Source organism: Phyllostomus discolor, chromosome 1 (assembly GCF_004126475.2).
Source record: "Phyllostomus discolor isolate MPI-MPIP mPhyDis1 chromosome 1, mPhyDis1.pri.v3, whole genome shotgun sequence".
Taxonomy (NCBI): domain Eukaryota; kingdom Metazoa; phylum Chordata; class Mammalia; order Chiroptera; family Phyllostomidae; genus Phyllostomus; species Phyllostomus discolor.
In genome coordinates, this window is record NC_040903.2 from 176,204,620 (window position 1) to 176,232,214 (window position 27,595).

The 27,595-nt window shown below is 41.3% G+C and overlaps 1 protein-coding gene across 2 annotated transcripts in view; it reads right to left on the reverse strand.

The window, feature by feature from the left end:
- The window catches only part of AAGAB (alpha and gamma adaptin binding protein), a 47,183-nt gene that overhangs the window by 3,349 nt on the left and 16,239 nt on the right, over positions 1-27,595 (reverse strand). For both annotated transcript variants that reach the window (XM_028508113.2, XM_036009486.1), the window contains exons 5-7: positions 24,356-24,439; positions 5,675-5,757; positions 4,729-4,825 (exon numbers count right to left, since the gene is read on the reverse strand). In XM_028508113.2, coding sequence (XP_028363914.1) covers positions 4,729-4,825; positions 5,675-5,757; positions 24,356-24,439 — 264 coding nt within the window. The remainder of the gene's footprint in view (positions 1-4,728; positions 4,826-5,674; positions 5,758-24,355; positions 24,440-27,595) is intronic.

A 27,595-nucleotide genomic window follows, 5' to 3' on the forward strand; every position in this document is an offset into this window, starting at 1 on the left:
AATAAACACCTGAAATTTATATTCCATTTTACTGTACATCAAATATTTTCACATCTACTACTGACGGCCATATAAGGCGGTTAGAGCAGATATCACTGTCCACAATTTACACATGAAGAAACCTGGGTTTAAAAGTGAACTCATTTAAAATCAAAACTATCCAGAGGTAAACCGAATTTCAATTCCTGTTTTCCTGCTACAAATCCTTTACTATTTCCACCATAGCATGTTGCCTCATCATCAAAATTTGTTTTTAATCAGAATTTTAACTCATCCGCCCCCCAGGCTGACCACCTCTGGGCCGTCCTCCCTGACCATGCCCACTCACAGGTCCCCTCCCTCTGGATGCATCCCACACTCAGTGTCTGCGGAACGGCCCTGGCACTGGCACTGGCGCACGCAAGTTTGTGTCCTGACGCCTCCCCATCGTCACTGTGAGGAACGCTACTATAGTAAGAGGGTTTCCTTTGTGTCCGCACCACCGAGTGCTTTCACTGACACGGTTCCATTTCATTTTCGCCACAGCACACTGTAAGATTTGTGAACCCCACTATTACAGAAGGGGAAACTGAGGCCCACGGAGGCTAGATAACTTACTCAAGGTCATCTCATTGCTAATGGTAGAGCCACGATTTGAACACAGCTGTCCGGGACTCAGGCCCCAACCTTAACCATTACACTAGGCTGCTGTCTGCACTTTCAGACTGTAAGCTCCTTGAAGACAAAGATGACAACTTACACTTCTTTGCATCTACAATGTCAAATAGCTTGGTGTTAAAATGCACTTTGGTTAATAAATTTGCTTTAGCTCAATGGGCACGTCGTGTTGGCAGGGGGCATACAGGGCTAGAGATAAAAATTTGTGATTTACCTGTGTGTACATGATAACTGAACTTTGAACATGGACAGAATCACTTTGTGCTTAAATATAGATTTGGAAGAGGAGTTTAAGTGGAGCATTCAGGAACGGCAATACGTAAAGACTAGGTAAAAAAGAGTAATCTTCCAAAGAAAGAAGGAATAATCAGAGAAGTAGGAAAATCACCCAACTATAGGATGTGCTGGGCGAGTCAAGAGAACACAATGTCTCAAAAGGGATTGGTCCATGGTACCGAATGCTGCCAAGAGACCAGGATGAGAAATGGAAGACATCTATTAGATTCTGTGGTTCAAAGGCTCTTGGGGAGCTGAGTTGGTGGGAACTGAAGGTCAAAGTTAGATGGGAGTGCACTGAGGAGTGAACAGGGGGTGAGGAATGGAATAAGTATAGCAGAGAAAGGGGAAAAGCCTGGAGTTGAAGTTTTTACTTCTGTTGGTTTAGTTTTGCCTTTTTAAAAAAAATTTTTGAGCTCTGGCTGGTGTGGCTCAAAGTGGATTGAGTATGGGCTGCAAACCAAAGGGTCACCAGTTCGATGCCCAGTCAGGGCACATGCCTGGGTTGTGGGCCAGGTCCCCAGTGGGGGCCACGTGAGAGGCAACTGCACATTGATGTTTCTCTCCCTTTCTTCCTCCCTTCCCCCTCTCTAAAACTAAATAAATAAAACCTTAAAAAGTTTTTTAAAAATAGTCTTACAAAAACATTATAAAAATAGGATATGCCCTTCATCCACTTTCTCTTAATGTTAACATCTAATATAACCACATTATAATTACAAACATCCAGAAGGTAGCGACGGTGCAGTGCTATAACCTAAACTACGGACTCGGTTCAGGCTGCGCCCGCTTTTCCTCTGAGTCCTCTTCTCTGCTCCGCGGTCCTACACGGCCCCAAGCGGTCAAACCCCCTCAGGCTTCTGCAACTCCTGACAGTTCCTTAGTCTTTCCTCACCTTCTATGACTATAAACACTTTTGAAGAGTCCTGGTCGGTTATTTGTGTAATGTCCCCCAATTTGGGTTTGTCTAATGCTTTATTATTAGACTGAGGTTATTCACTTCGGCAAAAACAGCACGAGCCTGAGCGCCCGCTCAGTGCGCGCCCGGGGAGATGACGCTGGCGTGTCTCGCTTCCGGCGAGAGTCTCCAGCACCTGAAGCAGTACCTGCCAGGTTCTGGTATGAAGTTACTGTTTCCTGCTTTAAATAGATAGATATCTGGCGAGAAATACTTTTAGACTATGCAAACTTCATGTTTCTTCTCAAATTTTCATCTACTAATTTTAATAGCCATCAATGGACCTGGCCTGTGAGAACTGCCACTGTGGTGTGTGACTCAATGGTGATTTTCTGTTTCCCTCATTCCTCCCACATTCACCACCTGAAATTCTTCTGAAGGGAAAAGAAACCCTTTCTTTCCCAGTTATTATTTTGTTTCTTCAATTATTTATTTATAGTAGTATGTTTGCATAAATATTTATTTTATTCTATGGGTTATAACCCAGTGCTGCATTAGTTTATTTTGCTAGTCAAATCATTTCAGCTTTAGCTCTTTCAGGTTGTTTCCTCTGCCTTTTCAATATATCCCCACTCTTTTTTTTTTTTTAGATGTTATTTATTTTTGGAGAGAGGAAGAGAGGGAGTTAAACATCAATGTGTGGCTGCCTCTCATGCACCCCTACTGGGGACCTGGCCCACAACCCAGGCACGTGGCCTGACAAGGAATCGAACCAGAAATCCTTTGTTGCACAGGCCGGCACTCAGTCCACTGAGCCACACCAGCCAGGGCTCCTCAATCTTTTTGAGCACTTTCTTACTTGCTGGTACCATGAGATGCTCCAGGTTTATCCTGCCTTTTTTCTGCCCCAGCCCTGGAATCATCACTTCTCCAAGTAGCCCTGGTACATTTTTGGAGAACAGTATTTGGAAACCAAGACCCAAGGGCCTAAGTGTGTCCACTGCTATTAAACTATTGTTGCTTCTAGGCCCTCTCAGTGGGTACAGCTAGGAAATACACATGTGTATGAATGCCTGCATACACACATCTGTATTTCTCTATTGTTCTAACTGTACATACAGTTTTAAAAACCATGTGTTCATACTGATACCTCCCATTTCAGTCTAGTACAAAAGGGCTCATCCCAACCTTCCCTTTCCTTATTTGTAACCTGACAGTGAGAAAACCTAGCTCTCTTTACACTGTATTTTCTTAATTTTTCAACCATAATATATATAAATACATATAATTTTAGAATCAAATTTATTAAGCAAAGTACGGTACTTTTTATCAGTTCTTTTTGTTTTTAGCCCTATGATATCCAGTCAGAATCCTGTTTTCCCAAATTACTGAGGTTAGTTCTTGTCTTAACTACCTCCTTCAGTGTGGTTAATGGTTTATTTTCATAAAAGGGACTCTGGCAGGTTTAAAAGCCAACTGAAACTAATATAATATTGTATGTCAATTACACCTCAATTTTAAAAAGCCTATAGGAAGGATTCAAACAAAAGGACAAGACTGACCTTAAACTAGAGAGAAAAGAAATTATATGTTTTTTTTCCTTGTTACTATGTTTCTATAAACAACCCCTTGGGTTTTCTACAAGGATTATCTTGTTATCAAGGGAAAAGTGCTTTTAAAAATTTATTACTGCACAGGGCCCTCTGTGGCACAACGAGAGAGTCGAGATGTCCACAACTCCCTACCAAAACAACACTTATAATTACGCTCCCGGGCCTTCTGGCTCTGGGGCAAGAGGCTGCACTCCAGACTCAGTCCCAGGACCTTGCTGGGTACCTTTGGACAGGCTACTGAACCGCTCTGGGTCTCACAGTCATTTCCGTAAAATAACTTCTCTACCTAACTTCATTATCAAATGAGAAAGTGGATATAAAATAATTTTAAAAGGATGTGAAAGGGCTTATAAAGTTATATTATTCTTGTTATCATCAATTCTGACTACTGTTAAATATTGGGTTGACCAAAAAGTTCATTTGGCTTTTTCCATACAATGGCTCTAGTAGCACTTAGTTGTCTTTAACTTCATTCAAAAAATTTTGTTAGACTGTATTATGACAGCTGTCATATTAGCATGCATTTAAAAAAAACTTATCAAAATGGGTGAATTTTTGTGCAGCCATTTTAATACTGAATTTGGAAGAAAATATGCAACATTTTCAGCATATTATGCTTTACTATTTTCAGAAAGGTAAAAATGCAACTGAATCGCATAAAAAGACTTGTGCAGTGTACAGAGAAGGTGCTGTGACTGATCGAATGTGTCAAAAGTGGTTTGAGAAGTTTCATGCTGGAGATTTCTCACTGGACAATGCTCCACGGTCGGGTAGACCACTTGAAGTTGACAGCGATCAAACTGAGACATTAACTGAGAACAACCAATGTTCTACCATGTAGAACATTTGGAGACAGGAGAACATTGGGAGAACATGGGATATAGTCGACATACTCAAAATATCCAAATAATGAAGTTATTGGCAAAAATGAAAAATGAGTCTTCCATTTTACAGAAAAAACTAAATGGACTTTTTGGCCAACCCAATACTATGAAAAAAACTATAGGATACAAATATATGAAGCTGTTTCACTGCCTGGTTCTCACTGTTTTAGCTAAGACAATCTGAATCAAGATCCTGCTAAGAGAATCAGAGAGAAAAATGATACCCACGGACTTGTAATATATTTATTCTCCTCCTTTTTCTGACAGCCATTGCAAGGCTCACATTTTCTTCCCTTGTCTATATATAAAGTTGATTTCCCCCTGGATGATTCATTCCCTGATACATTGACTATTCCAAGTTCCACAGAGCTGCCTCTTGGCAGTCAAAGGAGGAACTTACCCACAATGCTATCAACCTGAGCATCTGCTGCGTTAGCTGCACCACCCTGATGATCCAAGAGGGATTCAGTCCTATCTGCTGCGGGCAAACAGGGCTGCTGTTGAGGGAAACACACACAAGCAATAATTCAATAGCAGGCTACTTCAGAACTAAACCCAGAAGGCTCACACTTCCACCCACTGGCTGCCTTTAGAGAAGCAGTAGTAGGAGCTGGAGATAAGGGGAGATGAAAGAAGGTTGAACATCACATGAAAAAAAGATAAAACAGCTAAAAATTCACTAACTCAGGAGTATTTTTCCTCAACAAAATATTAGAAAGTGCCATGATGTTGCTACTATTAAAACATATTGTTTGTTGTGCTTAAGATCCATGTTTTATTTGAAATGTGAAAATGAACATGACCCTAACACAAACAGCTCAGACAGATGAGAAAGATGCCCGGACAGCCGGCGCAGCACCGTCTGGGTGCCCTTGCCTCCAGCACACTGACCAAGGCCCAAATCCGGCCCAAAGTCCTGGAGGACAAAGTGTTGAAATCAGTCTAACAGGCTCCTCGAGGGCAAGGATCCTGCCTCAGATTTGTACAGGGCCTTGTACATGGGAAGTACTGAAAAAGAACTGTGATTTCATTTTATATTTAAAGATCTGGAGGCAACTTTATGCCTAAAGGAAACCCTAGCACTTTTTGAAAAGCAGTCTAGCAAGAAAACATGAAACCACCCAGACTGCAAACATCCTGAAAGGGCTCACTGATCTGACGCTAAAGCACACTTCTCGCAACAGCTGCGAGGCACGAGAGGACTGTTTTAGGTTCTCCTTTTATCTGTTTTTAATATTCCGTCACTTCTTAAATGGAAAGAAAAAAATGATAAATGGTGTAAAGATCCATAATTACTGGCAGAAATTAAAGCCAAAGAGGGGAAAAGATCAAGGAAAAACCTTTACCTGTGAGTGACAGGTGTCTGCTGATGTAATGCTATGGTTTGCTCCAGCCAGTGAGCTGAGAAGGCTAAAGCCTTGGTTCCTATCTGAAAAGCAAAAATACAATTACTGAAGTTTTTAATTTCTATTTTAAATTGTGAAAATGACTGGATGAAGAAACAATGGCCATTTTTTCCTTATAATAGTTCTAACTATAAAACATAGCTTTTACCAATTATCACACTCACTAAATTCTGGATAATTTTAAAATATCAGAGTATTTGTTATAATGGCAGGATCATCAAAACAAATAAAATGCCACTAGGTTCCATGTGCAAAGATTAACAGCATCGATGGTTTAATAGTCACTATGAACTAATAATATTCCAGTGTTTTAAATGGAAGAGGAACATGAATGCTTTTTTGAAATAAAGCTCTAATTTTGCTATACAAGGTCTGTCTAGAAAAAGTCCAGCCATTGTTAATATAACACGAATAGTCTGCACATCAATGTAACCTGAAAGCCAAGGAGAGTGAACTGGAATGCGCATGCTCGAACAATGACAACTTCACTCTACTAGTTAGTGGGGGTGGTAGATGCCACTCAGTGAGCATGCTCACTACGGGGACATCACATTCAAAATGAGTAAAGCAATGAATCTGCATCAAATTTTGTGGTAAGCTTGAACATTCCTCCATGGAAACTATTCAGATGATTCAGAAGACCACAGCTCTGGGCACCTGGTGACTGGCAGCTTCATCATGATAATGTGCCTGCTCATGCATCACATCTTGTGAAGAGTTTTTTAGGGAAACATCAAATTGCCCAGGGGACTCAATCCCCTTGCAGCCCAGATTTAGTGCCCTGTGACTCCTGGCTTTTCTCAAAACTAAAATCACCTTTGAAAGGGAAGAGATTTCTGACTCTTGAGACTCAGGAAAATATGATGTGGCAGCTGATGGTGACTGGGAGAACTGTGTGAAGTCCCAGGTGCCTACTTTGAAGGGGTTGAGGCGTTACTGTCCTATGTACAGTGTTTCTTGTATCTTCAATAAACGCCTCTATTCTTCATAGTACACGGCTGGATACTTTCTGGACAGACCTTGTAAATGGGCCACTTTCGGTTAAGGCTCCCAATACTCTCAATATTTGTATTTACAATTGAGGACAAATGCAGAGCAGAACATCTAGAACTGATGAACGTAAAGGTCCCAGCCCTGATCTGATAGTGTTCCCTAAAAGCACCTGGACACTTGTTAAAACTACCCCAGTATTCAGTAGACAGTACGCCCCCTACTTCAGACTGAGGCAGAATCTCTGGGACACAGGTCGAGGAAATGGGAATTTTACTGAGTCCTCTAGGAGAGTCTTAGGATCAGGGAAACTGAAAACAAAACGTAACAAAACACTGCTGCAGAGCAGAACACGAAACCCACATTTCAGGAGTCTAACAGTACAGAAGTCAAAAAACTCTCTCAAAAAGACACCCTCCTCCCACCTTGCCTTTCCTCTCCCTATCTCTTACTGAACCCAGTCTTGTCTCTAAGCCACTGTCAAACTTCCCCACCAGGTGAAACCTGCTGGCAGATGCTCAGTCACACAAAGGTACCAAAGAGAACCCCCTGCAGTCTCAGTCCTCTTCCCTTTTGCTGGGGGGGGGGACTTGCCTTTTAAAACTGGACAAAGCCCATCTGTGGTTCCCTGGGTCCAGAGCTGCAGCTTGCTCCAGCCCGACCTCTCGCCACGGGGGCAGCAGCCTAGCTTCCCCACTGCCTGTGGCTATCAACCCAGAACCTAAGCGTTCAGTTCTGAAAGCCCGCTGTTGCCCAGCTGCTATTGCTGCTCTACAACCTCAACTGTGGCAGCAGGGTCACAGGTGCATGTGCACTCCTGGAGCCCCGTTTCACATCCTCACCCAACTTGCTCACCCTGCTAGAACTCTCCAGGCCAAATGCCTGGGTGTGCCCCATCCAAGGACCAGGCACTGAGGTTTCTCACTGAGGGAGGCCGAGGAGGCTCAGTGGCTGGGAAGCAGATGCTTGTGGTGTCCCACACTGATGGCTTCACAGAAACTGGGGAGGTTAATTCAAACATTAACATAATTCTTTTTTTTTCCCCTTTTTTTTTTTTTTGGCCAGTGTGCTATAGACCTCACAGCAGTTGCATGCAATTATGCAATACTTGGACAGGGATTTCACATGTCATGAGGATACACGAGGGCTCTTATAAGATACTTTAGGCTCTTTGTACAAAAGACATTCATTATCTGAGTAACTGAGTACTGCTGTAAGAGAGCACCTACTTCTATTACTGGAAATAACTTGGATTTAGGGTAATTTTCAAATCCAATTCACAAATCTCTCCATATTCCAATTCCATAGCTTTTGTTTTTCCTCTGCTGGGCATGACCTAAACTTGGCAGGCCAGCCTGCAATCCATGAGGAGTGAGGCCATAACGTCGGCTGGGGCACGCTATTGGGCCACGCAGTCTACTTCAAATGCCACATTCTTCACAGTGGCCGTCTCCGCGGAGGGGACTGGGATGGCAGGGGTGAGGAAGAGGGAGCTGGGCCTGTCCTGTACATGGTAAACCTCTGTGTACCTTCTGACTTCACTTCATGTTCATGTGTTTACCTATTCAAAGAGATTTCTTCTATTGTTTATGCTATACAGTTGCTGTCTTTTTTCCCAAAGAGATTTGTTTTCAATTTAACAATTATGTACTAAATGTATTGCCACAATAAAAAAATGAGAGCCTCAATTTTTCAAAATTATGAAGAAGTCAGAATAGGGGGAAGAGAACTGGGCCAGGTCAGCAAGTCTGGCTTTCACTCCTGGCTCTGCCTCCTCCCCCCATGCCATCCTGCACAAATTAATCAATCTTTCTGCACCTTCATTTTCTGTCCTGTAAAGTAAGAGGGTTGCCATGCATGGCTGTTAAAGTCCATTCTGCTCTAGAAGTTTGTGATTTTATAAAGAGGCATTATCTTCTCTTGACAGTAAGTCTGAGTTAGCTGGGATTACATATTTTAAAAAATTACTTAATAGAGAAAAACAAGAACCTTAAATTTCAGAATCCTTTTAAGGTTCGCAGAAGACTGAGCTTATAATCAGGTTGTGGGCTAATTAAGATAGGCTGGAAGGACTTTTGCTCAGTGTTTCCTTACAAACAAAGGAGGATGTAGTTAGCTGAGAGTTCACTGTGTTCCTACTGCTTATATTTTAAGGAAGTTAGAAACACGTAAATTTTCACAATTAGTAAACAATTCATTTTTGTTTATCCAAAGTGGACTGCTTGTACATTAATGTCGTTCAAAAATCTTGGATTTTAATTCATACATTTACAATTTACAACTAAAGAAACTCTCAGTTTTGTTTAATTCGATGTTTAGCAAAATTCTGCCCATGTGCACCCCCTGTAAAACTACGCTTCCTGTAGAAAAGGGTTACATAAATCTTCCCTTGTTTGCCAGATTTTTCTCCACAGGATTCAGGGCACAGAAATATCATCCCTAGTTAGTTGATAGTTCTTGAAATTAGCTTTAGTATCTCTGGTTCTATCGATGCCACAAAATACTAGACACAGAAGGAATAAATTAATCCACCTACTCAACTGATTCTTCTAGAACTTCAGAGCTGCAGAAGGAGGAAGCTGTTAAGTAAATTACTCTGAAAGGCATTGTAAGTATATCAAACTCTGGCTTTAAAGACATGTAATTCAGTTTCAGCAGACTAGTAAATTGGCACCAGTGGAACAATAGATAAAAATGACAGTGCACTGAAAAAAGAATCCAGTGGTGCTGGTCATTAGCATTAGCATTAGAATTCTTCAGGAAGTGTTGGAAACAAAACTATAGCCTCTAGAATAAAGATTTAAAATAAGAGATTCTCAAACCTTGGAAGGAGCTTTTAACATTTATTTTTAAACAAAAGTTTAAACTGTTTTTGAAACACATGAAATTGTGTGCTTATCTCTTTACAAAGCTGAAGGCACACTGTTATTTTAGAAACAAAATTCACTTCACAGAGTGATTCTGCCATGCATTCCATGAGACATTCAGGTGATTAAAAACCCAGGCAAAGGAAATTGTAGTATGGGGAAAAGTCAAAGTCATTCCTAAAAAAAGCATTTTTCCTTCTCATTTTTCTGCTCTTCTCTGCTATTTAATCAAAGCAGTATGATAAGCCTATGAGTTTGAAGATAAATAAAGGCATGGGTTTGAATCCTCGTTCTGGTTACTTTGTGGTCTTACACAAGTTACGCCCTCTCTGTACCTCAGGTTCTACATTTACGCAGAGGGTGTGACAACACTTACCTTGCAGAACTATTGGAAGGATTAATAATCATAATAGCTAACATTTACTGAGGACTAACTACAGGCTGGGGTGAAAGTAGGTTGACAGTTGTTCATACAGAAAATACAGTAAGCAGTAATACAAGAATGAGCTGTTTCACGTACTCACAACTGCAAACCTGCTTTTGCCCCACCCTGTGTGTGCAAGTTAGCATTCTCGGTGCCGAACGTCCACTGTGTCTTTGACTCTCTCTACAACCAAAGTAAGCCTTCTACACACACATACACACAAACAGAAACCAACATGTACCTCCTTTAGTTTCACAGAGGATTTATTTTATTATTCTTTTTCACAGAGTAAACTATAACTGAGAGATAAATAACTTGTCCAAGGTCACATAACTAGAACCTGAACATGAAATCCAGATCTGACTCTAAATTCCTAACTCTTTCCATTAAGCCTAGAGGTAACAGGTAAAGAACAAAAGTTGAGACAGTCAATGCTTAACATACAAATACTGTATATGACACAAATTTAGGTCAAAATGCAAAAAAAAATGTCTTTTATACACATATAGTTCTCTTTTACCAGTAATCTTTTACTATAGGGGTGTCAAACTCATTTTTACCAGGGGCCACATCAGCCTCGTGGTTGCCTTCAAAGGGCCGAATATAATTTTAGGACTGTATAGATATAACTACTCCTGAACTAGGGGCAAGGAGCTCAGTGCTACTGCCAGATCAAACAAGGTGGAGGGCCGGATTCAGCCTGCAGGCCTTGTGTTTGCCACCTGTGTTTTATTATATTCCTGGTTTAGAGTGATTCCAAATGAACTAAGCTTAGGACTGAATCACATACCACTTTAATGTTTCTCATGATCTAATGTCAGCCCAGTCCCATTAACTCCGGGAGACACGGGTCACATAAAACTAGTGGCAGCCCAGGTGGTCAGGACTCAATGTCCCTTTGCTGTCCTTCGAGTACTCGTGGACAAGGGTTTCTCCACCTCAGCACTACTGACACTTGAGGCTTTGTTGTGTGTGCACGGCGGTGGCAGGCACAGTCCTGTGAACCTCCCCTTGTAGTCACCAAGTGCCTATTGCACTGTCAAATGTCCCCAGAGTTGGGGGTGGGAGAGACACAAAATTACCTCCAATCTGAGAACACTGATACAGATCTACTAATGATGCCAGGACATTTTTGGCTAAAATTCTGTTTTTAAGTCATTTCTTGAAAATATTTTCCATGAAAAAAGAGAGTAAAAACATTTAAGAGAGTCTACCTCACCTCCTGTCAACATTATAAATATCCTCCCCCTAGCCTGGAAGGTCTCTCTGGCGGACTCTACCTCACAGTGGCCTCTCCCTCGGGGCCACTTGTTCATCCGTACTATTCAGTTGGGCCTTGAGAGAAATGCCAGTATAGATACCTGTCTGAAATCTATCTGCCATCCTTAACTGTGCCATAAACTCCCTGCAAACACAGACAACAGCTAAGGGTTCTCCTGCCTCCCACGGCTCCCGGCACAGTGCGAAGAGTACAGCACAGATGCCGAAATATCCACGGACAGCCTCAGAGGACAGAGGCAGCAAGCATCAGCTAAACAGAGAAGTTTTCACCTCAAACTTATGTATGCTGCTCACAGTGTTAAGAATTTCTATGAGCATAGCCCCCCAAATACCTTAGATGACCTGTTATATATTTTCTGTTCATATTTCAGTTTTTATTTCCTTAAAGCCACAATTACTTGGCATCATCATAAGTTCAAGTGTTCCCCATGTTTTAAGATCTCTTTACATCCTCTTTCTCTCCCCACAAATTATTTTCTTTTTCACCCACGTGATAAACGTGACCAAACTTACCACAACCACAGCTAAGATACCCACACAGAGAAACTGTACCTATTTTTGAATTGTATTTTTAAAATCACACCATACTATTTACATAGAAAATTACTTTAAGCAGTACTTCATCAGAAATGATTCACCAGCATTAAGGAAATAAACCTACACTTTTATATCACTTTCCACTTCTGCTTGATAAATTAAAATGTTCTTGAAATAAAAGTAGAACCAATGTATCCTCTTTTACTATCTATTGCTTGAAAGGGGCAAAACTTTGAAGTACATTGTTAAAAACAGCACTTGTTTGGAGAAACAGGCGTGAGCACTGCGGCCGGCTCTGGCTCTGGATTCAGGGAAAGCGGATCAGGGGTCTTCCTTGCCGCCGCTCACCAGGTCGGCTGCTGCCGCCGCCCTCCCCTAAGCACATAACAAACCTGAGCAGAAAGTAATCAGACGATGTTTCCTGATTGTAAAGGATGTGCTCATTGTGGAAAATATGGAAAATAGAAGAAAGTATGGAGAAGAAAATTAAATCACCAAAGATGCCAATTAATACTTCGGTGCATGTCCTCCTGGTCTTTTTCTCTATGTACACATGTGCCCCAATACTTAATAAAGTGAACTCAACATCAAAGTGAGCGCTATCTTTTCCAAAGGCCTTGTAAAGGGAAGCTTTACACTAATTCCAATACTGCTCCCATTGTTAGGTCCAATCTACAGAGCCTGAAGCACACTCCTGAAAACCCTCAAAGGAATGTTTACAATCAAATCGAAATATCGCTCAGAACCAAGTGAGGGGAATAATGAGAGCAATGAAACAGGACTTCCTCAGGAAGAAAATGATTTTTCTCATGTGTGGCTGGTAACTAGCTCTAAAAATAATTCCAAAGCAAGACTACCAAAAACGTTTTGCGAGGTGGACGCAGACAGTAGCCTGTGAGGACCTCCATGGTGGCTAATCTGAAGAAATTTCCTACCATTCATTCATTTGCTTACAGACAATTTAGGGCACTGTTTCTTAAAGCAAAGTCTCCCCATTTTACTCACACATTTATTCCCTTCCAGCTTCTCTAACTTTTCACAGTTCCCTCTTCCTCCTCTTTTATAACACAATCACCCGCACCAAATTACGCCTTCTACACACACACAGAAATCAGTGTATATCTTACTTATTTGATCATCTAGGAAGAGACAGACCCCACTAAAACCCTCTTCAGTAACCATTCTTCCTCTCACTAACTCGATGTTTTATTTTCTGCAAAAATAAACTCAAATTTTTAGCCCTGACTGGTGCAGCTCAGTTGGCTGGACGTCGTTCTACAAAAAGAAAGGTCACCAGTTTGATTCCAGGTCAGGGCACATGCCTGGGTTGTGGGTTTGGTCCCTGGTTGGGGCGCATACAAAAGGCAACCGGTCAGTGTTTCTTTCCCTTTCTTTTTCCCTCCCTCTCTCAAAAAAATTCAAAAGTTTATTTAATCATTTTCATACTCTCTTTTTTAAATTATAGGCACTATATCACAGGCACTAGCCTCTATTCTCCTGGGAGGGCAGCCCAGGTATCAGGCAGTCAGATCGGTATCGTGTTGTTGGTACTCATTTCTTGCCACTGCTCTGTGTATCGGTTGCAAATGATTCCCTAAACTGGAATCTGTGATTTCCACCCTGGTATCTTGTTACCAAGTAAATTCAGGGGAACATACATTAATAGATGAATAATTCTTTTCATTTATAATGGGAAAACAGAAAACTATCATCTGAAAGAACTGTTTCTACCATAAAAATTCCACTTAATCCTTACCCACCTGCATCACTGGAGATTAAACTACAATAGATATAAACACTCTCAGGGCTTTGAAATTCAATCTCTACAATTATTGTTTACCGCTGGGAAACCAAAGTCACAACTCTGTAATATTTGTTTAGTCTAATCCCTCCTTCACTGATTAGAAACAATAAAATATCACAGAATTTCCCTTCCTTGACCTTCACTTGGTGGTGCTATTTGGAAAAGACCCACTAAACACCCAAGAGGCACGAGGAAAGTCTAAGCCCCCCCATGGCCCTCATCAGTGCTCAAGGGTTTCAAGGGACAGAGGCTAGCAAGCAGTTTGTGGGGTAAACCGACGCTTTATAAACAAGGATGCTGTGTACAACACTACTCTCCTATGTGAAAGTGACAGCTCTATTTGCAAAACAAAACAACACATCGGGCATCTACTAACCATCTGCTTTTCTTTGCCCTTGAAACCAAGTCTTATTTACCCAGTGCCTCCTGAGTTCAAGGCACAGTACTGAGCATGATGCCTAGACCACGTAATGACAACAAATAGCTGCCAGCTAGGCTTTCTGATGCACCAGATGCGTGGAGAGAGAAGGCAATCTCACTGCAGACCAAGTGTGGAAGAATCAACCTTTAAATCCGTCACACTTGGCATAAAGCACTGACCCACAGTTTCTCCTCTCATGCAAGACAGCCCCAAAAAGTAGGTCTCCACAGCCACAAGCCCAGCTCTGACAGCAGCTAAGGGTGACTCAAGTAGGCAGATGAGTTTTTCTCCACCTCCCTTTTCTTGAGCCACAGCCCGAGTTTCAGGTCTAGGAAATGCAAGGCAAGACAGCATAGGAAAGGTTATATACAGTGAGCCAATTGATGAGGATAGAGATATCAAAAATGCACAGACCAATTGTAAAGGCCCCAACCACTTCATTTCCTGGACCATTTTGAAGCCACGTCTTGAACGCATATAGTGGAAACTCCGACTTCCCGAGAAGTTTGACCTTTACAATGAATATAAAGATATCTGGGGATTTCCTCCAAGGCGGAGCTTAGTATATACAACCAGATCCAGTGTTTCTCAACCATTTTCATCAAGGCCCCTAAAGGAAAACTTGCATTTCCTTCCCTACTCATAACCAACATTTCTGACACCAGATGGTGGGTTTTTCCACACCAAGCAATTCCCCGGTTCTTGGAGGACACCATTTGGGTTTCCTACAGTTTAACTCAATTCCGTCACAGAGTTAGCGTAGGCTCCCCAGATTAAGGGCTCACCCCCTCACCACCCCATTTGAGACACCAATTGCAAGTATCAGGTTCTCTCCTGCACTTCTGACCAACTGGTTATAAATTGGGCTTTCCCACAACCCCTTTCTCAAGGTCAATTATTTGCTAAAATGGCTCACAGAACTCAGGAAATTTACTTATTAGATTAGTAATGTATTGTAAAAAAACACAACTCAGCAACAAACAGCCAGATGTTAGGCGATGCACAGAGCAAGGTATTGGGGCACGTCACCCTCCCAGCACCTCGGTGTGTTCACCAACCTGGAAACTCTCCAAACCCCCTTGCGTAGGGTTTTATGGAGGTTCCATCATGTAGGAAGAATTAATCACCTTGGTGACTAACTCAACCTCCAGCCCTTCTCCCCACCCAGGAGATCAGGGCACTGGACGAAAGTGTCAACCCTCAGCAGCCAGCAACCATCCTCACAGGCTTTCCAGAAGCTACTTCACTAATGTAAACTCAGGGGTGCTTAAAAGGGGCTTGTCACCGAATAACAAAAGACACACCTTTGGCCTTCATCACTCCAGAACTGTTTTAGGAACCAGGACAAAAACCAAATACTAGTTTATCATATTGTAATAGGAGCTCCCCAACAGAAACTGGAGACCCACACCCTCCCCTGGACCTTTTTAGACATTTTTTCCCTAATTATGACATGCCCTCCCCACTAAAACATTAATACCACAGATATACTGTATATATGTTTATATGTTATATGTATGTCTGTGCTTCATGCATAAAGAGTAATATTTTTTCTTCCCCCCAATAGAATCCCCCCAATTGTCACCCCTTTGGGGGGCAATAATGCCCCATTAAGAATGCATGCTTTAGCTTATAAAATAAAGACATTGATAAAGCAAAAAATATAAAACTAGATTATTATAAGTTAACCCAAAAGTTATATCCCCATATCAAGAAGATTTATAAATCTTTCTAGAATAATGTGCCTACAACTGTAGTACTATAATGTTTGCTTTTACAATGTGAAATTCAGTAATAAAAACATACTAACTGAGTACCTACTATGTACAAATAAGAATCTTCACTTAAACTGCAGAGAATAATCTGTCACGACTCTAGATTAAAACAATTTAAAATACACTATCTTTCACACACAAATAATATACATATTTTACTACATTAACTATCCAGAAGCCTTATCTGTACTTTGGATTAAATGCAAAATAATGGGATAGAATTAGTATCAAAACCGTGTCAGACAGTTTTTTAAAATGTCATATACAAAAAAGTCCAAAATCTCAGATATGATCATTACTTCTAGGCTGTCTCATTAAAATCTTCTTCCTGCCAGAACACCTACACTGATGGGGATTCCATAGGAAATGAACTCAGTAACTTCCCATGCAGCCTGGGCAAATTATTTAACTGCTCTGTGCTCATTTCTCTAACCAGCCAATCACATAAGTCAACAGACTGTAGTGGAAAAACACAAAACACTCCTGGTCAGGATGGCCATCTGCCCTCTCATCCCACCTTAGCTACCAAACTCACTACACGAGTATAGGCAAGTGACCTCTCCTTCCTGAGGCCTCATTTTCCCGTCTGTAAGAGAAAGACGTCACACCAGATGCACGCGTGGAGAGTCTACTTTCTAGAGGCCTCTAGCTGGCTGATTCACATATACTAGCACACCAAAAAAAACAATGTCCCCTATTACATTCTATAAAAGTCAAGACCATGTAATCTGAGTCGGCCCAGCCAGTACAAGACTGAATAGAGAAAATAATGCATAGAAAAATATTGGGAAGAAAAACATAACTGCTCTCCAAGGTAAGACTTAGAAGTTTAGGCCACATACCTTCCTAACTTCAATTAGGTGTAAGTGCCATTCGTGAGAACTGCTGTAGCCCCTTTGTGAACCGTATCTATTTTCTGCCTGGACCATCTTTTAGTGTAATGTATTCCATGAATTACCTCCTGCTGGATTCAATATGCTTTCATTTTATTTATAATTAGTAAACCATTTGAAGCTTTAGGAAATGTCTCTAAATTATAGCAGTCTAGGATTTGGGAAATCAAGTCAGTATTTACCCTATTCATACCCTAACTAGAGATTCAAATTAAATCCCTTCTGAGCTCTGGTTTTTCCCAATTTATTACATTAGATAATCTCCATTCTTCCCATCCCCTTGATCATAAGACCCATTATCACCAATAACTACAACCCCTCCAGAATCTGAATTTCATGCATTCTATACTCTGACCACCACCTATCTCTCCAGCTCACTCTCCCTCTGCAGTACCGCAACCCAATGATCCTTCAACCCCACTGGGACCTCGAAATGCATACCTTTTCGCTGAACCTCTCCCCACTGATTTTCTCTCGCCCTTTCTAACCCAGCTTAATACCATCACCAGTCATTATGATTACTCTCTTATGTTCACTATCTAATCCCTCGCCTCGCCTCTCTCTTGCTGTGATATCCTTGCTTGGTAAAAGCACAACTGATTACTCCATGCCTACGCCCATACAGCTTAATGTTGCTGGGGAAAACATACACACACACACCCAGGTTGTTGCCATGCTTCACTTTAAATTTATGACACCAAATTTCAAGTGGGTCCATTCATACTGTCTGGCAATCACATTTTATTTACATCCCTAGGTTCATCTACTCTCTCACTCTCCTAGATGATTCACATCTTCTCTCTCTTTAAATCCTAACACTACCTCCTTCTTCTGTCCTCTCAGTTGATAATGTGGCTCCCTAACTTCATTGATAAAATTGAAGCAGAAGAAACTTGCCCAGATTTCCACGCCACCTCTCTCCACTCTGCAACATTTGTATCCACGTACTCCCTCTCTTTCCGCCTCCATCCACAAATTTACTTTCCTTCTATCCAAAGGGAATCCCTCCACTGGGAGAGCCCACCCCGCCTCACCTACTCAAGGACATCACTCCATCAACTCTCCCTCTATCCTCTTTCATCCGGTTTGTTCTCTGCTGGTTCCTTCTCTGCAGCCTACAAACATGCTGCTCTTGTTCTTGTCTAAAAAATGGTACTAATAAAACTCAAGCAAGCCTTCTCACTAGCTCCCAATTATTTCTTTGCTTATTTTTCATACAAAATTTTTCAGAAGAGTAGTCACCATCTCCTGCTATTTTTATCCCCTCAATCGCTTAAACCTGCTTCACCAAAACTGTTCTCTTCAAGGTTACTAACAACCTCCACTTTGCTAAATCCAAAGGTCAATTCTCAGTTTTCATGTTACTTAACCTATTTCCAGCGTCTGGCAGAGCTGACCACTCCTTTAACCTTGCCAACATTCCCCTCTCGCTTCTAGAACTCTATACTCTCGGTTTTCCTACTTCACTGATCATTCCTTCTCTTTTGCTGGCTCCTGCTCCTGTCCCTGTCCCTGTCCTCTTGATGTTGAAATGTGCTGGGGCTGAGTCCCTGGTCCTTTTTATCTACTACTCCCTCCCTTGGTCATCTCATTCAGACTCAAGATTTTGAATGCCATGCATATGCCAAACTCCATACTACTACTACCAGATGGCTACCTGACACCTCCATTTGGAAGTCTAGTAGACATGGTCAAAGAGTTAACATATTCAAAACAGAATTACTGATTTGGCATCTTGCTCCTCAGAGTCTGCTTCATCTGTAGCTTCCTCACTGCAGTTGATGGCAAACTATCCTCCAAATTTCTCAGGCCCAAATCCTGGAGTCCTCCTTGACTGTTCTCTTTCATACCTTACATTCAAAGCATGTCATGAAATCACACTGCTTGTACCTCAAACTATAGCCATAACTTAGCCTTTGCTCAAGCTCCCATTGCTACAATTCTGATCTGAGCCACCACTCTCTCTCACGTGGGATATTCCAAGAGCCTCCTAAGAGATCTTCCTGGGTCTTCCTCGCCTCCACCAGCTATTATCCACAGAGCAACCAGAGTCAGATCACATCACTCTCCTACACAAAGCCCTGCCACAGCTCCTCAACTGACTCTGAGTAAATGCAAAAGTCACCATGATGGCTCTCAAACCCCTGAGTGATACAGTCTTCCATTCTCTCTGCTCTGCTCTCCTCAGGCGCAGCGTGCTTCTTGATACCCTCCAACCAAATCAGGCATGCTCTCCCCTTGGGGCCTTTGCTGTGGCTATCCCCTGCCCCTGATGTGCTCCTCTCCCAGATACCGACCTGGTGAAATACCTCATCTCCTTCCTCAGATCTCAAGGCCTCAAGAAGACCTACCTTGACCACCCTATTTAATACCGCAATCTATCAGGAAATCTCAATACCCCAACCCTGTTTTATTATTTCTTCCATACCACTTATCTTCTAACAGACCAATTACTTGTATTGTCTATTTGCTTCTGCCGTCCACCAAAATGAAAGCTCCAAGGACAAAATGTTTTATTCATTTTGTACATGGATGTGTCCTAAGCACACAGACCAATGCCTGGCACACAGTAAGTGCTCAATAAATATTTTTTGAATGAATGAATGAATGCTTGAAACTAGATCTTAAATTGTGGACCACAGGGAGATTGGAGGTTGACAGAAGAAAAACTCAAGTGGCCCAGAGTCTCAAGGATGTTCTTTGGCAATTTAGCTACTTAAAAAGGCTGTATTACTTCTTTCAGATCTCAAGGAGGCCTGTTTAACACAAGCACTGGTGACCTTGTCATGACACAGCCCGAACCAGAATAAGACCAAGGAAGTGTGGAAAGCAGAGCCGCTATTTCCCCCTTTGCCTCTGGGCAGGTCTACACTGGACACAGTGCTGTCTCCCTTCTCCGGCTTTGTCACATCAGGAGTGACCTGTGAATACTACCCGACTTAGGACTGGAAGAAAGCAAGCCAGTCAAAGAGCTAATGCAGCTTTTAAAATGCCTAGTTTACTCCCATGGATTACGCAGACTTACAAGTTAGAACTAGATAACTATCACTTAAGTCAGTGGTTCTCAACAGGGCTTGCGTGTGTGAATTCCTGAGGCATTTAAAAAACACTGCAGCAGCCCCTCCCGCCTGAGACAGACAGTCTGGGTGAGGCCCAGGCAGCCTAAGTTGTCACGGAGTCCAAGGTGATTTGAATGTGCAGCCAGAGCCGGAAGCCAATGATGGAGATCAACCTCATGGACGATTAAAGAAATGTGGAGTGTGTATACACAGACACACACACATGGGGAATACTATTCAGCCATAAAGAAGATGAAATACTGCCATCTGTGACACAGATTGATCTTGAAAGTATAATGCTAAGCGAAATAAGTCAGACAAAAAGGACAAAAACCATATGATTTCACTCATATGTGGAATACAAAACAAAAAGTAGCAAACAAAACAAACAAAAAGAAATTCATAGAGACAACAGAATGGTGGTCACCAAAGAGAAAGGGGGCAGAGAAGGGGGTGACTGGGTAAAGGGTCAAATAAATGGTAAAGAAACTAGACTTCAGGTGGTGGGCATGTGATAGAGTATACATATGTGAAATTATAATGCTGTACACCTGAATGTTATGTTACTAACCAATGTTACCTCAATAAATTTAATTTTTAAATAAGTAAATAGAGCCGGACAGACTGAGATCTGCCTGAGGTCGCACAGCTGAGCAGCAGTGTTGAAACTGGGAACTATCATTCGATTCTTTAGAGAAACAGCAATAAAAGAGAAGCTTCTTTACAACATAGCAATTTATAAGGTATGTGATACAGTAACTAAATGCATAAGACTTCAAAATTATAAAGGTCTAAATTCAAATCAGGGCTTCAATAGTTAACAGCTAATATTAGTAGTGCTCAAACTATGCTGCATGTTATAATTATCTGGGGATAATTAACTCAGGATCTCTGGCAGTGAGAGTCAGGCATCAGTACTTTTTAACGCTCCCTAGGTGATTCCCGTGTGCAAACAAGTTTGAGAACTGATGAACTCACATGACCTTAGGAAAATTACTTGACCTCTTTAAGCTTAACTCGTATGAATATTGTGATTAAGTAAGATACGGTGTGTACGTAAACAGCTGCTATTCGTGTGATTACCACCTCACTTCCTTCTGCCACCACCACCCCCTTCCACTTTACTCTCTCCATCAGTGGTCCTTCCTTCCTCCCTTTCTTTTCTCCCTCCTTCTTTCTTATTGAGATGTTCACATATCATAACCTTCATGTTTTTAAACATGTAAAGATCAGTTGGTTTTAGAATATTCACAAAGTTGTGCAACCATCATCACTATCTAACACCAGAACATTCCAATCACCCCAAAGAGAAACTCTGCACCCGTGAGTAACCCCTCCTCCCAAGCCCTTGGAACCACTAATCTACTTTTGATCTCTATGAATTTAACTATCCTGGACATGTCATATAACTGAAATCATAAAACAGCTGGCCTTCATGTCAGGCTTTTTTCACTAGCATGTATTTGAGGTTCATGTACTTAATGCTTCTGAACTGTTCACTTAAAAATGGTTAAAATGGTAAATTTTATCCTATGTATATTTAATCAGAATTTTAAAAAGTAAGAGAAAAATAAAAGGAGAGGGGAAAAAAGGGACGGAAATGAAAGACAGAAAGAAGCAGAGAAGATGGAGGCTTGGTCCTGTTTATTCATTCACTCAGCAAATCCTCATTGAGCATTTATCATAATGAGGCATTGCCTTCAAAACAAATAAGCCAGCCTGTGTACCTGCTGGCAGACACATTCAAGAAAAGCCTGCTGAGAGGAAAGGGCAGCTCACCAGGCCCTCAGGAGGCAGGCTGCCCTGGAGGAGTACGTGCCCCACCATGTATTTGCACAGAGCTTAGTCTCTGCTATAAGGTGTGGGACTTTTCAAGTATGTCCTTCACTTGTCCTAGGACCTAGGCTGTATCCAAATGTCACTGTACATCTTTATTATCTAAGACTCCTCCTAGAGCAAAGAGAGTTAAGTTTCCTTCCTTCTCACCGCACTGGCTAGGATCTTCTCAAACAAAGAATTAAGCTAATGGCAATATTTTGGTGTTTGGTTAATGGCAAACCAATGTACCAATACTGTCAAGAAAGAAAGAAAGCAAAGATACTTCAGGGAAAAGAACCATGAAAATTCCAGTGTGCCTCATTGCTTGGCAGGTCTCTTAAGAATATCATTTAGTGTCTAAGCAGAATGGCTTCTTTGCAGAAAATACCTTTCACCATAACTCCAAAGTAATAAAGTGTGTTCAATACAAGCTTCTAAATTTATAGACACAAGTGTATGTTATAAGGCAAGTACTTCCTTAATAGATGAACTTGGGGAGGGGGGAGATATTTCAAACGTGCTTGATGCCAAATAAGCTTTTCTGAAAATACTTCTCATAAATATAATAAGCACCACTGAATATAATTTTATTCCAAATTGATCCAGTTTATGTACCATAACTTAAACATATTTTTATAGTGAAGATATAGTCTACAGCAATGCCTCACTATGATAAATGCTCAACGAGGATTTGCTGAATGAATGAATAAACAGGACCAAGCCTCAATTTGAGTTTTTTTTTTAAACAGGGAGATGACATCAGAGGCTAAAATCTCCATATTTTTTTCTAGATCTATCAGGGCCTTATTTGGAATGCTGCCACAATAAAAATAATTTTGTATCTTTGCAATTTAATGCAACTGACACATTAGATCCCCCCTAGAAAGAATAAAGCAGGAAGGAGAGAGGGGAAGAAAAAGGGCGGAGGGAGCACCTGACTATGCCAGAAGGAGCTTCTCCAATGATGACATGGGTTAGATAAGATCCCAGGCAAGCCGAAAGGCCCCAGTCACACTTAACGCTCAAGTGTTGACCAAAAATTGAGATGAAATGTTTTACGTCTATAAAACTGACCTGCCACTCAACCCTTTATCTCAGTGAAGAGGCGGTGAGCTCACTAAAGCTGTGATTCTTCTCCTTCCCGCCTGTAGTGTTTCACCTAGTGTTCCACCTAGCACAGCACATTTCCTGCGGAGCCAAGAGCTACAAGAGAGAAAAACACTCCCCTGGAAGAAGTTCTTAGAGGACCACGTTACGGGTTGAACTGTATCCCCGGAAAATTTATATGTTGAAGTTCTAAGTCCCAATACTTTAGAATGTGACTTTATTTGGAAATAGGGTCACTGCAGATGTACTTAGTTAAGATGAGGTCACACTGGAGTTGGGTGGGCCCTTATTTCAACATGACTATTGTCCTCGTAAAATGAAGAATTTGGACACAAACAGGCACACAGGAAGAATGCCATATGAAGACTGGAGTTATGCTGCCCCAAGCTGAACAACTACCTGAAGCTAGAGGAGACCTGGACCAGACCCTTCCCTACCACCTTCAGAGGGAGCATGGCCCTGCTGACACCTTGATTTTAGAACTCTGGCTTCTAGAGCTATGAGAAAATAAATACCTGTTTTTCCATGCCATCCTGTTCATGCTCCCTTGTCGCTGCAGCCTCATAAAATGGATCCGGACATAAGAGCCCATGTGCACTAACTAGCCTACCTGCTTCAGACTGCATTCCAGATCTAGCTTTCCACCCCATGACCACGGCCACCACATCAGCCCAGGCCCCAACACCCCACTCGTGAGCCGCTGTAACAGCTGCCTCGTCTCCCTGACTCTAGGCTCTACCCCCACTTGCTTCAACTGCCAAACACCTGAACATCACCATGATATTAACCTTTCAAAGACGCCAATTTCTTTGAATCACTCTTGTTAAAAAATCTCTACTGACTCACTAACTCCTACAGGACAAAGCCCAGATTCTCCTGCCTAGCATTCAGGGCTCTCTCTTCTGAGCTAGCTCTAACTGCTAGGTGAGATTCCACTCGTGACCCTAACAGGGGGTGTTCAGGCTGCATGCAGCCCAGCATGGCTATGAGTGTGGCCCAACACAAAATCATAAATTTACTTAAGACATGATGAGATTTTTTTTGTGATTACAGTCACAATGTATTTAATGTGTGGTCCAAGACAACTTTTCTTCTTCCAGTGTGGGCCAGAGATGTCAGAAGGTTGGACACCCCTGCCTAGAATATACAACCACCACTACTGATGCAGTGCTTCCTCCCCTGCCAAGGCCCACTTTCCCCTTGAAGCTTGCTCTATATACTCAAGCCCACAGCTAAGGCCACTTCTCTGACCTGTAGGCACTACTACTTGTATCAGTCATTCTGTACTCATCTCAAGTTGCCACACATGATTTCAGCATTTAAAAAGTGCAAGTTTTGCACAGGTAGGTTACGAGCTCCTTAAGGAGAGGGTTGATGTTTTCTAATATTGGGGGTACATCTCAAAGCCAGAGACAATGCTAGGCCTATTATAGGCAAGCTCAAAATTCCTACTGAATTAACTATTAAACATGTATTTAAAATTCTTAGAAGTATTACTTTTGGTTCTTCCTTCAACTGGGGACTTAAAGCTGAACAAATCTGCAGATCTGATGTAATTCTATGGTTCCGGATATATCCAAATAATTTTAACCTTACAAGAAACAGGAGGAAAACTCCTCAGCACGTTTAGTCCCAAGGTACTTACCATTCTTCATCACTACGTTGGACCAGACATTGGCATTCAGGGCTTGAACAATTCGCTTTACTCCTGTGGATTCTGGGAAGTCATCTAATCAGGGGGACAAAACATATATATTTATACATGCGCTTATGCATACATACACACATGTGTGTATAGCAAGCCACATTTTTAAATAACTGCGGCTTACTTATTTTGCTTATTTAGTTGTTATTTCACATTATGACTTATATAGTGAGGGGAAAAAACAAAGCAAATACAGAGCTCAGAGCTCCCATAAGAATATTCTAGAAACTAAAACAATGAGAAAAACACACAATATTAAGAGGTTTATATAATACCATCAGCCCCATTGCCTCACCAATGGCACCTACTCATATTCTCCCGAAAATGTTAGTTTCTGTTAACTACACGGTCCTGAGAGAATGCTAGAGTACTACCCTTCACGATTATTTACAGAGAATGATTTGCTGAAGGAAGGAACGGTCCTCTTATTAGCTAAAAAATCCTGCAAATGCCTTTTCTTCTCCTCAGAAACAAAGTAATTATTGTTTATCACTGGTATCTAGAGAACAACTTCCTGATTGGAGAAAGATAGTTTAGAGAAGTGAACTTACTATTACTATAGTGCAAGAGGCAGGCAAACTGTCATTAAAAATAGCCACAACTTAGCTACGTTAGTGTTGGTATTATCCTGCTTCTGGAATTTAATTGATAGTACTCTAAAAAACAAGGTGCTAATCCCAGTTGGCACGTCAGAAACAGGGTGGCATTCTTAGCTGCACTAAGGTATGAATGTGCATAAAAGAAAAGGAGATCCTTCAGATAATGAATATTACAACACTGCATCTGGCTCAAAAAAGAAAGTGCCCTATGAGAGCACAGTCCACATAGAACCTGTCTCTACTGGCCTGGCCACTAGATAGGAATTTGAACCCAGGGCTCTGCAACTTATTAGCTATTTGATAAAGTGTGAATATCACTTATGCAATCTTAAAGAAAAGTGGGGATGACACCAGTCCATGTCCTCCTCTCCCAGAAGAAAGATGCAGTAGAACTGACAATTTACTAGTGTAACCTTCTCTAGACTGGTACTCCTTGAAGGCAGGAATGACGTCTTACTGAGTTCATTATTCCCACTGCCTAAAACAGTGTCTGAACAAGAGCAGGCACTCAGTAACTGAGACACTGATGAATCATTTAAAAAATACTAACCTACCACCCTGGTTGGTGTGGCTCAGTGAATTAAGCACAGGCCTGCAAACCAAAGGGTCACCTCTTCAATCCCTCCCTTCCCCTCTCTCTAAAGATAAAATAAAATCTAAAAAAACACTAAAATTTAAAAAATAAATAAATAAATACCAACCTACCAACTTAACACAAACATGTTGAGGATTAAACCAAAAATACTCTACATGAGTTTATCACCATCAATGTTTCTTTTTATAGACTTTTCAAAAAGATTTTATTTATTTTAGAGAGGGGAGGGAGAAAGAGAGGGAGAGACACATCAATGTGTGGTTGCCTCTCATGTGCCCCCTACCGGGGACCTGGCCAGCAACCCAGGCATGTGCCTCAGACTGAGAATCGAATCGGCAACCCTTTGAATTGCAGGCTGGCACTCAATCCACTAAGCCACACCAGCTAAAGCTATCACCAACAATGTTTAAATGAAGAAATAAAAGCCACATTTATCTTAACTATGAATGGTTCAGTTCTTGAAAGAATAACTAACACTTCAGATGATACAATGAAGAACCAAAAATATGGTCTGAAGAGCCAATAAGATGAAGTATAACACAAACAGGCATAAACTCTCATACTGATGTTCAAGTAATACATGCAAACAAAGGATGAGGGTATGTGGCTTGAGAACTGTTTCCATTAAAGAACGCTGTGAAGGTTTCAGTTACATTACCTAAAGAGGATATGTCAAAAATCTATTTTAAGATTAAGCTGAATTAATATAAGAGCATTGTTCTGGTAAAGAGCAAGAAGAAGAGCAGTGGTGTAAAGGAGCAGAAATTCCAAAGTGAAAACAGATTTAAATAAATAACTCAAATGCTGACTCTCAAGGACAACAGGAAGAAGAGGAAACTCTAGTGCCAAAGATCGGTGACGACACACATGCTCGTACACACAAAGCAGGGCACCGGCTTTAGGGAACCTAGAAAGGCGTGGGATAAGACATTGCAGTTGTTCATTTCAATATTCTTAGAAGTATACAGGGAGAAAAATCAGCCTTTTTATTTCCCTTTTGTCCTCTTCTTCTCTGGAAAGGTTTTATTCCCAAAGATAACATTTTGAAAAAAATTCAAACAAGCCATAATATAGAAAGACATTTCTTAATTCTTTTAAAAAATATGTTTCATGTAAGGATTACTTATAGCCTACCTATGTAATTTAATTCATATTGGTTGCCCCTGACTAAAATGCCTTTTGGAACAACTGGCATCTTCTCAATGCCCCCTCCCCACTGGTCCTCTACACACAATTCCAGTACGTTTTCCATTTCTTCCCCAATGGACCAGCTGACATGTGAAAGTTCATGGTGTCAATTCCTTCTTTATAATAATCTCCTCTGTCTCTGAAATACCACAGTACCAATATTTTTAAAATAATACTTACTATATCCCACTTGGTAATTCAATTATTTGTATACATGTTTTATCTCTTATACCAGATTATAAGGGTTTGCTGGGTCAAAATCCACCTTATCTTTGTAGACGCCACAGCAGCTAGCACAGGTGTGCGTGGAAGGAGTAACGGTGAGGACAGAAATGCGGGAGGGATGTGAAGAGGAGGAAGAAACAGAAGAAGGTCCAGATGGCAATAGAAGGCAGTCAAGGGGAGAACTACTCCAGGAGGGTATTCTGAGTCCATTTTTGGTTTCAAATGTCCAAAACACATACACATAGGACTGACATGCATCTATGGTTCCTGGAATTCCGCCCTAGGTTACTAGGAATTCCAAATAAGGAACATAAACTTTACTGACTTATGAATACAGGTCAAACTCTCCTTTTTTGGATGTAGAGAAAGGATAAGAGATTAGGGAAATGACTAAGATTTAAGGTTGAAATCCTCTACCTTTATGCAAGAGAAAAACAAACATTTCAAAACTCCTAAAATGGGTAGTAAATCCCCAGAAATGGATTGTTTGATTAATAGTAAGACCACATCGATGAATTTTGCAGAAATCTTTACAAGCAGCTGGGGAAAAAGAGTGTTTTCGAATTTCACTGT